At 41.8% G+C, this 15,623-nt stretch overlaps 1 protein-coding gene across 3 annotated transcripts; it reads left to right on the plus strand.

Annotated features, from left to right (window-relative positions):
* The first annotated feature begins 7,156 nt into the window (after positions 1 to 7,156).
* Positions 7,157 to 15,417, plus strand: SETD9 (SET domain containing 9). 3 transcript variants are annotated; one of them, XM_074166233.1, is made up of 6 exons: positions 7,160 to 7,292; positions 8,029 to 8,393; positions 10,171 to 10,294; positions 11,514 to 11,629; positions 12,878 to 12,983; positions 15,036 to 15,417. In XM_074166233.1, exons 1-6 carry the CDS (start codon positions 7,207 to 7,209, stop codon positions 15,121 to 15,123), a joined length of 885 nt encoding a protein of 294 aa, XP_074022334.1. In that variant the 5' UTR covers positions 7,160 to 7,206; the 3' UTR covers positions 15,124 to 15,417. The 3 variants fall into 3 exon arrangements, with proteins under 3 accessions (XP_074022335.1, XP_074022334.1, XP_074022333.1); XM_074166232.1 differs by having other exon boundaries at positions 7,207 to 7,292; positions 11,514 to 11,641; positions 15,036 to 15,123; XM_074166234.1 differs by lacking the exon at positions 12,878 to 12,983 and having other exon boundaries at positions 7,157 to 7,292; positions 15,036 to 15,406.
* Positions 15,418 to 15,623: the final 206 nt, after the last annotated feature.

The following is a 15,623-nucleotide window of genomic DNA, read 5'->3' on the forward strand; positions in this document are numbered from 1 at the left end:
AACTTTCAGGAAAAAGGGGATCTTTTAAAAATAGTCTTTAGACAAAGATGCAAACTGTGTCACGGGATATGTTGCTGACACAAGAGTTTTAAGACCAGATTTGCTGGAAATCTGGAATAAAATAAAATGCCGCCTTCAAGGAGGCTGTGTTGAAGGCTCTGATAGTATAGGTTGTTTAAAAAACAAAGCAGGAAAAAAACCAAGATTGTTCTGCATAAAACAACTTAGCCTGAATCATGCTAGAAGTTGTTGAGCCTTCTTTTCATATAGCAGCTTCTTATGGCAAATGGCGTAGAGAAGTTTCATGTCGAAGGCTGCAAACCCAGCTCCTGTTGAAGTCTAAGGGAGACTTTGTCTCACGCTTCAATGGGAGCAGGTGCCAGCTATGAGCAAATCTCATTTTTTGTGTAACAAAACTGAGGTCATATGCTCTGCTGATAATAAGTTTTACCTGCTGTTTTCCTTCTGCCGTACATCATCTATTTACTGTAGCCATTAGTGATACTTTCATTTGAAAATGTTAAAAATATTACCATAAGAAAGGTATTTATGTTAACAAGAAACAAACTTGGACTTGAAAAGCAAGATAACGTAAAATGTGAAGTAAATCTTCACTTGTAGTGTAAAACTTGTGGTTTTTAGCACGTGTGTTTTTTTTTTTAAACGGTTTTTAAAATTATTTTAAAGGCAGGTTTTTAGATTCTGATGCATGTAATTCTGAAGGAAAATGGCAGCTTTTCTTTTTGCTTTTTTAAGAAAGGGGATCTTTTTAAATCAAATAATGATTGTGTTTAATCCATTTTGGAAAAAATACTGTTTATGTTTTAACTCTTCAGAAGCCAGTTGGATTGTTGGACTGAAATAGAATTGGTTATTTTCAAAGACTCAGGACAAAATAAATAAGCTATAGTACATTAAAAATGTATAATACAAATTGGAAGTAAAACATCTTAAAGATAAGTTTACAGGAATGATAGTGCTGATACAATTAAAAAAAAAGCAGTGTCATTAGTTGTGAATGTGTTTCTTTTCGAAATTTTACATTCCTTTGTTTTGAAAGACTGGCAGACTTTGAAGAGTTAAAAAGATAATACTGAAATGTGAAGTTTGGTAGCTCTAACTGTTTTGTACTTGACTTTTTTTTTTTTTTGACCACTTTAGAATTTCTCATTCTAATAAGATTGTTTCTAAGTCTTTCTTACGTGCAAGCTTTAAAGGATGCACTCTTGCCAATTCATGTACTGGAAGATCAGTTGTCAGATTAATACTGTTTCTGGCAGAAATGTAAACTGTATAAACTGATGAACCTCAGCTAATCAGTATTACTTTGTAGATCACCATGCCTACCACATTTCAAACTCAAACTGCCTCTAGGTGTCCAAATGCATTTGTTTGAGTTTGTTTGCATTTCCCTCAGCTTGCTGGTAATTGTGGTGTTTTTAAAATGGAGATATGATGTAATATTCTTATTTTCTTTGGATCAAAGCTGGACTGAAAATTGTATTGTGTAATTATTTTTTGTGTTCTTAATGTTATTTGGTACTTAAGTTGTAAATAACGTCTACTGCTGTTTATTCCAGTTTCTACTACCTCAGGTGTCCTATAGAGTTTCTTCTACCAAAGTTCACTTTCACAATGAAATTATATTTGCTATGTGACTGATTCCTAAGACTTCCAGGGCTTAAGGGCTAACTTCTATTAGCACCTTACTGTGCAAGCAAATTTTACAGAAATCTCTGGGTTAAGAAATTTGGCTTCATTGTATCCTTTGTTATTTTAAATATATCAAGATATTTTAATTAAAAGTTTTTACCCCATTGAACCAATTTTATATAGTATAATTTGTACCTATTTTGGTGTTTTTTGTCTTTATAGTAAATAAAAGTTTTTGAACAAACTTTGTCCTTTGCTTATTGTAATATAAACAAGTTCAGTTTACCGATGAGAATAAAATATTTCTGGTACACTTCACCGTTTATACACAATTTCATATGCAACAGTCGATATATCAAGACTTTTAGTTTCTAATATTAAGTGGTGCATATGAATAAGCATTGGTTGATATATATGTATCTTAGGTGTATCAATAAAGAATGCTTATATAAAGGGCAGCAGCACACACTACACACTAGATTTTTTTTTTTTAAATCAATAATAAAGGTAGGAACTTCTCTTACAATGACACTGTATCTATGATAAGCACTTGCTTATCCCCTTAGATCAAACATTACTGCAAATGTAACTATTAATTACCACTTTAGGTAAGCTGATTTGGTCAGATAAGTTCTGGAGCCATTGAGGTGTACCTTAGAAGTTAATCTGCTATTTTATGTCCTCAGTGAAACAATTCTGTTGCCTGTGATCTAAGCAGCAAACAAGCCTTTCCTTATTCAGGCAACCTGAATATGTACTGCAAAGCTAGGGCTTGTTTCAGTTGCTTGTCTTTCTCCTGGTGGTGGTGGTGGTGTTTTTTAAATTGATCAATTTTTTGATAGTGGAAAATTTAGTTCAAGTGTTCTGTAGCCTTTTTCGCAACTACTAAATTCTACATTTTGAGAGATTGCTCTCTTTAGTATCCATTACTTACATGACTTTCTGCAAATATAAACGAACATATCAATTCACCAGCAAAAAAACTGGCAGCAGGAATCTTCAGATAAGTTCTCATACCTGATTTTTAAAATCAGAAAAATGTACTAACTGAAATGCCAAGAGGGGAAAATACATGACAAGGATTAAATAAAAGATAAATTGAGTGTAATGTATTTTCCTTTATTTGATTTAGTATAGAACTCCTGAAGATTATAGTACCATGTGGTATAATGTTGCAGTCTCCTTTTTAGGAAGAAGGGATGGCAGAGATCACCTGTCCCCCGCAGCTGGCAGTAAATGTCAAAGATGCCTGCTCATGGAACCAAATGTCTTCATTTGCAAAGAGCATGTTGAGTTCTTCTGCAGGCAAACAGCAAGCTGTGGGAATAACGTAACGTTGCATGTTCTATGTAACGTCTTAGATTGAAGTCTGACAGTGTTTCATCTTGGCAAGTTCTGGTTGAAAGGTGATGACTGCTTCCAGAACACGTGGGAGTGTCACGAGGATCCTGTATTTCCTCTTCATCCTCCGAGTGGGCAACTTGGGCTGACTCTGCTCCACCTCCCAAGACACCGTATTGCCCTTAATGACTTTTCTCTCGTTGCTTAGTCTTCTTTGCTTGAGCTGAATCACGAATGTGATGAGCCTTGCTTTTACGAGCCACAATATGCATGTGCTGTGGCACAGGTACGTGCTGTTTTCTCCTTACGGCACACAGCAGCTGAAATCCAGAACTTGCATTGTGGAGGTCATTCTCCCCCTCTACTCTGCACTGGTGAGGCCACAACTGGAATATTGCATCCAGTTCTGGGCTCCCCAATTCAAGAGGGACAGGGAACTACTGGAAAGAGTCCAGCGAAGGGCAACGAAGATGATTCAAGGATTGGAGCATCTCCCTTATGAAGAAAGGCTGAGAGAGCTGGGACTCTTTAGCCTGGAGAAGAGAAGGCTGAGGGGAGACCTTATCTATGCTTATAAGTATCTCAAGGGTGGGCTGAAGGAGGAGGGAGCCAGACTCTTTTCAGTGGTTGCCAGTGACAGGATGAGGGGTAACGGGTACAAGCTGGAACATAGGAGGTTCCACTCGAATATGAGAAAAAACTTCACGGTGAGGGTGACAGAGCCCTGGAACAGGCTGCCCAGGGAGGTTGTGGAGATTTTCAAGACCCGCCTGGATGCAGTCCTGAGTAACATGCTCTAACATGCTCTGGGCAATCCTGCTTCGGCAGGGGAGTTGGACTAGATGATCTCTATGGTCCCTTCCAACTCTAAAAAAATTCAGTGAACTTCAGTGAATGGAGACCTTTCTTCCCCGTCGTTACCGAGACAGTCCAGAAGATGGCAGGAAAGCATTCTGAAGGCAGCCACTGTGACATTTCCTTTTATTTCCCTCAATTATTTCAGCTTGCAATAAGTTATCACTCAGTTCCTGTTCTCAGAAAAGATGTGCAAGGCCAACAATAGAATTTAAGTGAATAGGGAGTAAATCAAGAGGCAATTTATAAGTATTTGCAAGGCTCTGAGATGGGAAGTTAATGCTGCTTGTTTCATTGCTTTGGTGGGTCTGCCTCACAAAATCCCACACTCTTGGCAAGAGTTCAGGTCCAGACATAGGAGTATAGGCCCTGACATTGGTTTGAGGTTTGATTTCTCTGTTCACCCCAAAACCAATTCTCAAACACTAACTCTATATGATTATTTCTTAAACTAGTTTCTTAAGAAAGATAGATACATGCTGTCATGTTCTGCCTCAATTTCCCAGTAACTTTTGACTTCACTGGCAGATTTTAACTAAAACTGCAGACAAGGAGCAGCATCCAAAGATGTAAGTTTTGTGCAAGGTAGGTACCTAAGCAGAGAAGGGAGAACAGTGGCCAAGGAGATTGTAACATTACCCTTATCTTGATATCGCTTAACTTAATGATTTGTAAAGAATTTTTTGTGGGGCCTTTGTTAGTTTTTGAAGATCGTAGAATGGTTCAGGTTGGAAGGCATCTTAGAGACCGTCGAATTCCAACCCCCCTGCCATGGGAAGGGACACCTCCCACTAGAGCAGGTTGTTCAAAGCCCCATCCAGCCTGGCCTTAAACACTTCCAGGGATGGGACATCCACAGCTTCCCTGGGCAACCTGTTCCAGTGCCTTACCATCCTCACAGTAAAGAATTTCTTCCTAATATATAATCTAAATCTCCCCTCTTCCAATTTAAAACCATTACCCCTTGTCCTATCACTACACTCCCTGACAAAGAGTCCCTCTCTATCTCTCCTGTAGGTTCCCTTCAGATACTGGAAGGCTGCTATAAGGTCTCCCTGGAGCCTTCTCCAGGCTGAACAACTCTCTCAGCCTGTCTTCATCAGAGAGGTGCTCCAGCCCTCTGAGCATCTTCATGGCTTCCTCTGGACTCACTCCAACAGGTCCATGTCCCTCCTGTGCTGAGAACTCCAGAGCTGGATGCAGTACTCCAGACAGGGTCTCACCAGAGATGAGCAGAGGGGCAGAATCGCCTCCCTCGACCTGCTGGCCACACTTCTTTTGATGCAGCCCAAGATCAATTGCTGAGCAATTGTTTTCTTCTCTAGTTTTTTTTTGTTTATTTTACAGATGATGGTAGACTGTGGCACCAAAAGAGCTTATGCCCTCACCCCGCATGCACTCAAGTCATAAATGCTCATGGTTTGTAATATACCCCTTCTGTCTGGCTTGTCAAACTTGCAGTAAATGCCACAGGCTGCTTCACACCAGTAAGCCGGCTCCATCTTCCAAGCTGCAGTCGCTTACGATGCTACAAAGCACAACTCGTTTCTCCTTGTGACCGAAGACAAATACCAGTCAAAAGTGTGGACAGAAGTGTTGCAGATTGCAGGTCTGGGTTATTGACCCACTCCTTTTATGACATGGATCGTCTGATGCCCAAACAGTCTTCAGCGTAGGTCAATAAAGGTTGGCATAGGGTGAGTTGGGAAAGATGATCTGATGGTGCTGGGATACAGATTTGTCAAGGAGTTGGGGTCCAACCACTGCTTCTACATCATTTTTTAATCTCCATTTGGTATCAGATCTTGCCTTTTGGGATTGTTAAATAAAAGACAGAAGGGGCATGCCATGTTATTTAGAGATAGAGGTGTGTGTATTTACACTTGTAAGCACACACCCATGAGTTCTCTTTTCCAGTGCCTACAGGTCTCCCTTTTTTCGTGCAAATACATCATGCCTTTACCCCACGGTTAACCAGCTCTTCACACGCAGTCAGCCATCAAAGAACAGGGACTCCCAGCTCCGCTGCAGTCCAGTTTCATCGATGAACAACTGCATGTTGTGAGAAACGCCGGCTCACGATTAGAATTTGATAGAGAACAAAGTCACTGAAGCAAAGAAAAAAAGTTAAAAATTTATTATACAAAACAGTGCTGAATCAGGTGCATCTCAAAGCAGAGCCACACCTCATCTTTCAGCTTTTAGGTATTTATACCCTATCCCGGCCGCGGGAGTTTCTGTCTCCCTTCTCATTGGTTGAGAAGTTGGAGCTCACATTCTTCCTGACCGCCTAACCTATTACAGGTTCAGTTCACACCTTTTCACCTTATAGGGCATACATACATCTCCTCCATGAAATCATTATCCTAAACACGCCTTTGATTAGTTGATTACGCTACAAGGTATTTCACAGCCTTTGCTACCATCTACTATCCAGTGTTAGTAATTACAAGCACTCTGGTGGTCATTTACTTCATCAGGTGGTTGTGTCCTCCTCTTCATCAGCTGCCCTCTAGATGACCTTAGTCCACTCAGCAGTCTTCACAGCCCCCTCAGCAGATTTACTGTCCAGGCCTGGTTTCTTTGGCCTTACCGATACTCCCCTGTCTTCTGGGTTTTTGCATTGAAGGCCACATTCCAGCCTGTTTCTCTTTACCTAAATAACGTTCTGTATACAAGGATCCCTTGACAGACCCAGGGCAGTTCTAAGGATTAGTTGGGTACAATTGATGAGATTCTACTATCACTAAGCCTCCTTTGTTAGTGCAGACACACTAACAAACATGTATCAATTCGCTGAAGCAAAACTTAACCCATTTCTCACAACGTTTAAAAACAAAAAGTGTCTCGCGCTGCCTGCAGGCTCCCCCCTGTCCTTATCTGTGTGCAAGCTGCTCCCGGCCCAGCTGTCGGTGGAGCAGGGCAGGCCTCTCCATCAACGTTTCCTCAGGGACCGACAAGATGGTGCCTGGTGAGCCTGAGGGACCACTTCACACCTTCATGTGCGTTATGCGCTCAGTAATGTTACATGACGGTGGTATCCGCTACTTTAAAATGTACATTATTTATACTCTTAAGTGATGTTTGAGCTCATAGGTGGGGCATTGCTTGTCATTACGCCCCGCTGGGTCCGCAGGGTCCGTCGCCAACACGCCCCGGGCTCCCGAGCGGCCGAAAGCCGGGCTCCGCCGACCCTCGGCGCCCCACGGCCCGCTCGCTTCGCACCGACCAATGGGCAGCTCCGTATGCAAATTTGACGCCCGTTAGCGGCGGTGATTGGCTGTGCCGTTTGGGCGGGCGCGGCGCGAAAGAGGGCGGTGCCCCCGGGGCGGCCGGGAGGGCGCGGGGCCCGCCGCCATGTTGCGGTCCTTGAGGCGGCGGTGGGACGGATACAAGTACCGCTTCGTGCCCTGGTTGGCCCTCAACCTCCGCCGCAAGCGCAGGTGAGGTGAAGAGGCAGGTCCTGGGCACCACCGGGCAGCTCGAGGGGGAGGCCCCCCCCAGCTGCCGCTTTTTCTTCTCTCCGGCGGGCTGAGGTGGCGGCAGCCGGTGCCGCCCGGTGGGTTTCCCGCAGAGTTTTTCGCCCTCCAGTGGCTGCTGGAGCTGAGACCCCGCTCCCCCCTTCCCGACAGTGACCGGGGGCGGTGCAGGAGCCGCCTCAGGTGTTTCACTAGAAAGTGGCCGCTTTGCCAAAGTGGTTCATCCTTGTGTGTCGCTTCGCTGAATACTGTGCTACTTTAAAATGGTATTTAACATTAAAACTAGATAGGTGGGTTTTCTTTTTAGTCGGTAAGGTGTCTTTGCCCTTTTCTTAAAGGTAAAAGTAGGGCTTGAATTTAAATGAGTACAGTATTGTTAAAAGTAGCATAAATTAAAATCCCCCTAGTCAGCGTAGTAGTAGTAGTAGTCCTTGCCTCATTTAAAGTGTAATGAACTCTCACTATATACACACTTTCATAATCGCATGTATTTGATTTTTGGTATGTTTGTCACTAGGAACTCTGTGGGGTTTAACCTGCTTACCTTGCTGTAAATACACAGGTTTTATAGTAGGACAGGTGTGAAGGAATATACTTTGAGTTTGTTTGAAGAAACAGTACATAAAAGTTGCTGCTGTATAATGGCTCTTCAGTGTTTTATTTAGGAAAAATGTAATCTAAAGTACTTTTTTCTTTACAGGACCCTCCGATATGTTCCCGAAAGCTCCCAAGACAAAATTATCTCTGATGAAGATGTCTTTGAAACACTACTGAAAATATTTAAAGCTCTGTTCATAAATGACTTCAGTAAACAAGCACATATTTTGGCCTTACTTCCAGAAGTCAGATGTAAATATATGGAATTACTGACTGTTGAGCAGAAGCAATCAGAAGTAAATTCATGTAACTATCAGAGCCAACACATGTTCAGTCCGGAGGAAGTTCTGTTTAATACGCTGGGGTTCAGTGTTACTCGAGGCCGTAGTTCCCTGGTGTCTGCTGGGACTGGAGTCTTTGTTACCAAAGGCTTTGTACCAAAAGGGACGCTTGTATCTATGTATCCCGGTAATGGAATGTTCTTTTGTTCTGATTAAGTTAGATACGATTTCTAACCGTTTAATTGTAGAATGCCAAAGTTCTACGCTAATTTTTATTTTACAGGTTTTATTTCCCTCATTCCCTAACAAAATCACAAGTTACGGTGAATGAAAATATTTTTATGTAAACTGATGATTTATTTTGGAAATAAGCGAAGTAATATTCAAGGATGGATAATTTTGTTTACAAAAAAACTCTCAGTACTCAAAAGTCTGATTTTTCAGCTGCTAGAAAAGTTGTTCCAAGTTCTTTAAATACAAATGCATGGGAGCAATTTCAAGTAGAGGAACTAAACAGTTTGATTCTTTGGGGTTTCTATTTTGGGTAAGGAACTGAAAAGTGAGGTTTTGAGATCTCCACACAGATCAGCTGACAACACTGTGAACTTTTTCAAAGCACAAAAATACAAAGTGGAGAATGAAAATAAAACCTTTATTTAGCAGAACTCTTTTCCTTAAAGCACTTTTGGAAAATCGGCACTTATCTCTTTTTCCTCCTCATTTCTTGGAACTGTATTTGCTTACATTTCTTAAAAAGACTTGTAATTCTGTCAGTAAGGCCAAGCTAGGACAGCTCTGCTGAAATGCTGTGGACTTCTCTCTGTTTCATCTGTCAACAGAATCATCCCCTGCATGCGGTGTGTGGCTTGTGCCAGCACTGCAGGATTGGGACCAGTCCAAGCACTGGGCAGCAGAGCATGTTTTGCCACCCCAGAGCAGGAGTGTCTGGCCATTACCATTGACTGGTAAACTGACTAATTGTCAAATGACAATCACAGGGAGTGAGCCTGCCATCTTGCAGCTCACTTCAAATTTCAGGCACGTAATAAGTGTGAGTGTAGGCTCATTGAGGGTCTCCTCTCGCCGGTCATCTAGCAAAACAAGAGGATGAGCTGTGGAAAAGCCTTTTCTGCTTTTCATAGCAGGAAGCTGCAGGGCTGCTGGCTGGACAAAGAACCCTGTGGGGAGAGCAGGTCAGTGATCTGCCCACTGTTGGCAGTGAGTGCAGCCTGTCTGTGGGGCCGTCACCTAGCTCCCTGTGAGACTGCAATGAAGGATTTCTGCAGATGGTTGCTGAACATGTAGTGAGTGTCAGGGATGCAGGACTGCTGTGTCATAAAAAATTACCAGCCAGTCCGCTGCCATTTTTCTGTGTGTGGAACCCAAAGCAGGTTAAATCCTGCTCACAGATACGGGAAACGGCCTGCTGAAATTATTTGCCTGTTCTTGGTTTGGCGTTTTCCCTCTCCTGTACCAAGCAAAATCTGTGATCAGGGTAGTGGAGGGGGGTATTTTCAGGTTCTTTGCTGTCTGTGTGTGTGCTTTTCAAAGTGTCCTGGCATGGTAGTAACAAAACAGCTTAATATCTTCAGCTGCGCTTTCTTGAACATGTGTAACTTGACTTTTTCCTCTCTGACCAGGCCAGTTGGCTGTGATGCTATATCTACCTCTCTCTACTGGACACAGGTCTTCTCTTTAATGATTTCCCTTAGTGGCTCCTCTCTTTGGAATACCTCAGCTCATGTAGATTTTATTTTTTTTTTTTTTGCATCCCAAAAAGATGTGTCTAAAAGCTCGTAGGTATACAAGTGTTAATGGTTCACAAGTGTTAATGTCATTAACTGAGAGAGGGGTTCTCTCCTACCCTCTTTGAGTTTCTTTGTGGAGGGGACTGGATGATATCGTAAGCCCATTCAGACAGTTAACCTTATTTCTCTGAAATAATCATATCTGTCTTACAACAGGTACGGTATACAGAAAGCATGAGCCCATCTTTTTCCAGTCCCTTGGCAATCCCTTTATTTTTAGGTGCATAGATGGCATCCTTATTGATGGGAACGATAAAGGACTATCAAGATCAGTGTACAGGTAAGCAGTCAAAAGAAATACGGGATTGTCATTCAACTGATTTAAAACAGTAGTACTAATAGTCTCAGTTACCTGTTTTACCATAAATTGAGTTATATTTAAATATCATCCACCGATCTGTATATAATGCATAATGCAAACAACACAAGGGTAGGAGGTGCTGGATGTGATCTGTTACGTACTTGTTCTGTCTTCATCTGTAACACCAATGGGGTGCGTTTTGATGTACAGAGACTCTTCCCTATAAGGCTACATCCTGCTCCTGTTTTAATAGGAGTAGGATGTAACATCCAATTTTTTACATGCTTCTGAGCTGTTATTTAAATCTGCTTAATGGATTAAAAAAAAAAAAAAAGCCTCTATATGGACTTGCTAATACCAAAAGGGTGAATCTGGAACTCCGGTGCTGCAGATGCTGCAGATGAGCAGCACTTAGCAAGGGAGCAGTAACCATAACAATAATAATAATATTTAATTTTGGAAGGAAACCGTAAGGATCATGGGGTCCAACTCCCTGCTTCTCACAGGACTACCTAAAACTAAACTATGTGACTACCAGCGTCATCCAGATGCTCCTTGAACTCTGACAGGCTTGCTGCCATGACTGCTTCCCTGGGAAGCTTGTTCCAGGCACCAACCACCATCTCAGTGAAGAACCTTTTTCCTAATGTCCACCTTGCTGCAGCTAGCCTGGACTGGTTTAGCTTACTTAAAATATCATCTGTAGCAACTTCTATTTATATATGATATGAAAAGAAAATAAAATTAATAACAAGAAAAATGATCTAAAATAATACCTAGTTTGAATACTAATACCTGCCAATACCAGATTTTAATTCTGGGAATGAGTTTGAAGTTGATACTTTAATGAGCCTTCACATCTTTAGTGGTGAACGAGATGTGAGGACGCTTGTGTAATGGTAACATTTGATGTTGGTTTCTGGAATTGTATGTGGTGGTTTTGTGTGGATTCTTCCACCAGAGCCTGAAAGACACCATAAATACACTAGTGGGAAAATTTAAGTCTACTTCTTGAAGTATCATCAAGGTGTTGGTCTGTGCACGTACCCCCTCCCCGCCCCAGTGTTGTCCTGGCTCCCAGGTGGGTTGGACACCTGTAACGTTACCCGGCGACTGTGGGCATTTCTGTAGGAGGAAGTAGGGATAATCTGTTAAGGGAAGGAGCAGTGATTCACCTTAATGCTGTCCATCGTTTCAGGTCTTGCAGCAGGAGAGATCAACTTGGCCCGTTTCAGATGAGCGATGAGAGCTGGCTCACATCTGCCCCTCAAAACCCACTGGCGGTGGGACAGTATGTCAACAACTGCTCACATGGTAAGTTGCCAGGTAAATTTTCCAGGCTTGCATTTGTCTTTATGGATATAAATTATTTTGGAGATAACACAGAGAGACACATACTGATCTTGGAGGACAATAGTGCTGTTTAAAGCAATATTAGCACTTACAGGATAAAGAGTTTTTGAGACCTTTTGTGACAGCTGGGTGCTAGAAATCTTCAGTGCAGCAACGCTTCAAGTATCCTTGTGCTTTTCTCACTCACTCTCCCAGATCCCCCAGTCTCCCTCCTGGTATGTAGAATGAAAGGCACACATCCCAAAACGTGAGATGGTGGGAAAGGACCGCTGGGCTGCGGCAGTACACAGAGTTGCAGATCGAGTTGCGCAGTACGGTTCCAGCAGGCTTTATGAGAAAACCACACACACAGTGACAAGTGCAGTAAGATTCTATCACTGCTCAGTTTGGACTATAACATTCTTTTTAAGCTTCCTTAAGTTTGTGCGCAAAACCTAGGAGACTGTTGGTATGATCTAGCTGTTGGGCACGAGGAGGGGAACTTTATTTATTCTGTCTCACACAGTATGTGTTGCTCTTACGGTTTGGGGGAATAAATAACTCATGGGAATGGTGGTGAGATACAGAAAGTTCAGTTGCTACCACGCCTAGCTTCTAAGTGGCTTTCAGAGCCTGCGTTACACTAAAGACATCCTGCCTCCAAGTAGCATCCAGAAAGGTTGCTGAAGTAGCGAACCAGGAATTGACTGACACAGAGACAAAGGTCTGTCCCGTAGAGCTGTTTCTTCCAGGTGCAACATGCACGTAAAGAAAATTCACTTCTTTCTGCTGGACAGATGGTGATTTTTCTCCCTGGCTGTATTTATGACATACTTTGCCACCAGGAAAACTTCTTTCAAGTTGTTTTTTTGGTTTTTTTTTATTTTAACTGTGAAAGCAAATGTATATTAACAACATTTAGCAACGCTGTAAGCTGCCCCTGGTGCTGTGCAAGTTATGCCCCTTCATATACATGTTGATAATCGGGTCATCCGGTTTAATGCAGTAAGGATGAATTAAAGATCCTATAGATGGTCGTGTATCTCTTGTGTAAATTCAAAATAGGGCTTCAGAGGAATCTAGTAGCTCCCAACAGAGGCATGTTTTTCAGGCTTGATGAAGTACCTGGTACTTCAGCAGCAGTACATTTGATATTTTGACACATCTCTAAACCCTATGTAAGATTTTCTCAGTATCATAGAGACTTCTTTTTTTTTCCCTTATTTCTAGAAAAAGCAGCCAACGTGTGTTATCAGGAGTTTGATGTGCCGGGATATTTTCCAGTAGAACTGAAACAGTACCTTCCAAACATCGTCTACAGCCATGACATAGAGAGGTTAGCAGCAAATCAAAGAGCTCATGGATTTATATGATACAAAACATGCTGTATGTGTAAAAAAGACAAATATGGTTGAAGATACTACTCTATATGACCATGAGTTACACGAAAGTGTGCACCTTATGGAAGTATTAGCTTTTTGAATAGACTAATTTTAAGTGATTACAAGACTATTTCTTTTTGTTCCTTTTCCCCTGTCTTCACAAATGAGACCAGCATAGCTCTAAAGACAGTTTTACAAGCAGTGATTACACTGTAGTGTGATTCTTCTGAATCCCCTAAAGCACTAGTTATGTTTTGCTTGGATTACAGTACTGGGGTTTTTCACTATGTATTTCAAATGTAGTTAGCAACCCTGAACCAGTCAAAGCCCTTCTAAGGTAGTTGAGATTTAGGCTTCTTACTCCCCTGTTGTCCATGTCTTCTGCTTATGTGAGGAATAAGCAGATGAATTTGCAAGGAGGAAACCTAAAATGAATTTGTATTGAGGCAAGTGAAATACTATGTAGTATAAAGACATGTGACTTTGAGTTATACTACACAATTACAACATCCTCATTATGACCTGAAAATCCACCTCTTTTACAAATTCAAACACTTAAAAACCTTTCTCAGATTTTTGTTTGAAAATGTGGGAAAAGTGACAATTAGAGGAATATGCACAAAGAGTGATATAGATAACAAGGACAGACAATATGTCTGGCAGTGAGTGTCCTGTGCTGGGATGTAGTCAAGAATGACTTTGAAGCTGTGAGAAGGTAGGTTCTAATGTTGGTCCTGAATTTAACACATCAAAGAAACTGTGCCTCTGGTCCAGTTGCTGCCTTCAGAAACCAAATAATCCTTTTCATTTTGAGGATGTGTAAGGATTTTAGGGCAGATCATCTTGACTTTTAATGTAATTCTGGAGTTTTTTTAAAACTCTGAAATTTGGCTGGAGAAAGTTACAGTGTATATTGGAAAAATACCTTTTCTGATTAGACTATGTTGAGGCAAAATTAAAGATGTGCTTGTAGTCTGCAGATAAGTAAATAAATGCTGATAAAAGAAGCAGTAAGACTGAACTTTCAGGAAGCCTGGGTGCTGTACTTGATGTGTGAAAGCGCAGTCAGCAGAGCTAAGCTCTGGGACCATTTCAGGAAAGGGGAATTCTGCTCTCTTCCTTGGAATCCGTCCAAGAAAATGCGGTTGTTCAGTCATCAGTTCTCCCAGCGTACAGCCATTAGATGCGATCCCATCTGCTCCTAGCTGTTTGTTTTGATACTGATATTTACAGTGCTGACAACATAGGTAATGTGGTTTCTGTCTTGTAAAGGAGTTCTGAATACTTGTTTACGTTTTTGTTGTTGTTGGATTTGTTTCAAAATAGCCTCACACTAAACAATTTCTTAGTAGTGGCATCTGTTTGGATTGATGATGTTCTTCGCTTCCACGTTCATCAGCATCAGAAGAATGCTCTCCTTCCTCCAGCAGAAACTTCAGCTTTAGGGCATGGTCATTTACTTAAAGGAAGTTTTGGGGGGTGGGTTCCTAAATTTCTCAGTAAGAAAACTTTGCCAGCCACTGATATCAACTTGGGGTTCATGGACATTTCGCTCATCATCGTGGATTGCAGCAGGTCTCTGGTGCAGTTCAGAGGTTGTTTGGCTGAGAGTGGGTTTGGCCAACTAGCACCTGGGGGTAAGCACGTCGAGAGGAATGGCTTCTGCTCCATGAACTTTGCTGTAGTTTCTCCTTCGGTCTGTATAAGTGTCTTTTTCTCGGTCTTGACTAATTCTTTTTATTTGTGAATAATTGTGTGAGTGGAAACATTATTTGCATACTCACATAGGCTGTGCTGGTTTTGGTAATTATATTGATTTTGCTTATATTTGGTATCTGTATTTCAGTGTTGTTTTTCCAGGTTCCCTGCCCTGCATTATGCATACTACTCCCAAAAGTAATCTAGACAGAGCCATTGTTTTAGCTCCTTGCCATGAAGAATTAAGAAAATTAAAAGGGAAATATAATTGTTCACTTCAACATGTTTTTCTTTTCCTTTTTTTACAGCCACCTGAGGTGTGTAGTGCTTGTCACTCTCAGAGACATCAAGCAAGGAGAAGAACTTTTTTCTAATTACTACACTGTAGTCAACTGAATTAATAGATTCAAAACTGAAAAAAGTCTGTGTCATTAAAATCCTTACTCTGTGTGTGTACATCAAGCTTCATGAGCATTTTGACATAATGGAGGGCTGCAGCTTTTAGAAAGCAAGCTGCAGGCTTGTATTTCCCTGAAAGTATGCCACGCTTGATGCAGGGGTGTAGGTTTAACTGTTTACATCATTCGGTTCTCGGCTGCCCACGGTTGTTGGTGGTGTTGGTTATTGGTGCTCAGCTTGTCCCGTACAACAGCTCACAAAATAAACACCTGAGTTCTGGACGTGGCATTTAATCTTGTGGTTTGCACAGTTGTCTGTAGCCATGGCTCGGTTGTAATGTTTTGCCATTTCACTTCTCAGGCTTACAACGGACACAACTTGTATACATGGATTCACACAATGTGCACTGGCAGCCCAGAAAGCCAACCGCATCCTGGGCTGCATCAAGAGAAGCGTGGCCACCAGGTCGTGGGAGGTGATTCTACCCCTCTACTCTG

The sequence above is a fragment of the Numenius arquata genome, chromosome Z (genome assembly GCF_964106895.1).
Source record: "Numenius arquata chromosome Z, bNumArq3.hap1.1, whole genome shotgun sequence".
In the NCBI taxonomy this organism is placed as follows: domain Eukaryota; kingdom Metazoa; phylum Chordata; class Aves; order Charadriiformes; family Scolopacidae; genus Numenius; species Numenius arquata.

What these genes read in the sequence shown, in the direction of transcription:
- SETD9 (XM_074166232.1), top strand. Translation starts at nt 7,207, where the DNA reads ATGTTGCGGTCCTTGAGGCGGCGGTGGGACGGATACAAGTACCGCTTC. An exon ending in AACCTCCGCCGCAAGCGCAG is followed by an intron (nt 7,293 to 8,028) that starts GTGAGGTGAAGA and finishes TTTTCTTTACAG; the next exon opens with GACCCTCCGATATGTTCCCG. An exon ending in CTATCAAGATCAGTGTACAG is followed by an intron (nt 10,295 to 11,513) that starts GTAAGCAGTCAA and finishes CCATCGTTTCAG; the next exon opens with GTCTTGCAGCAGGAGAGATC.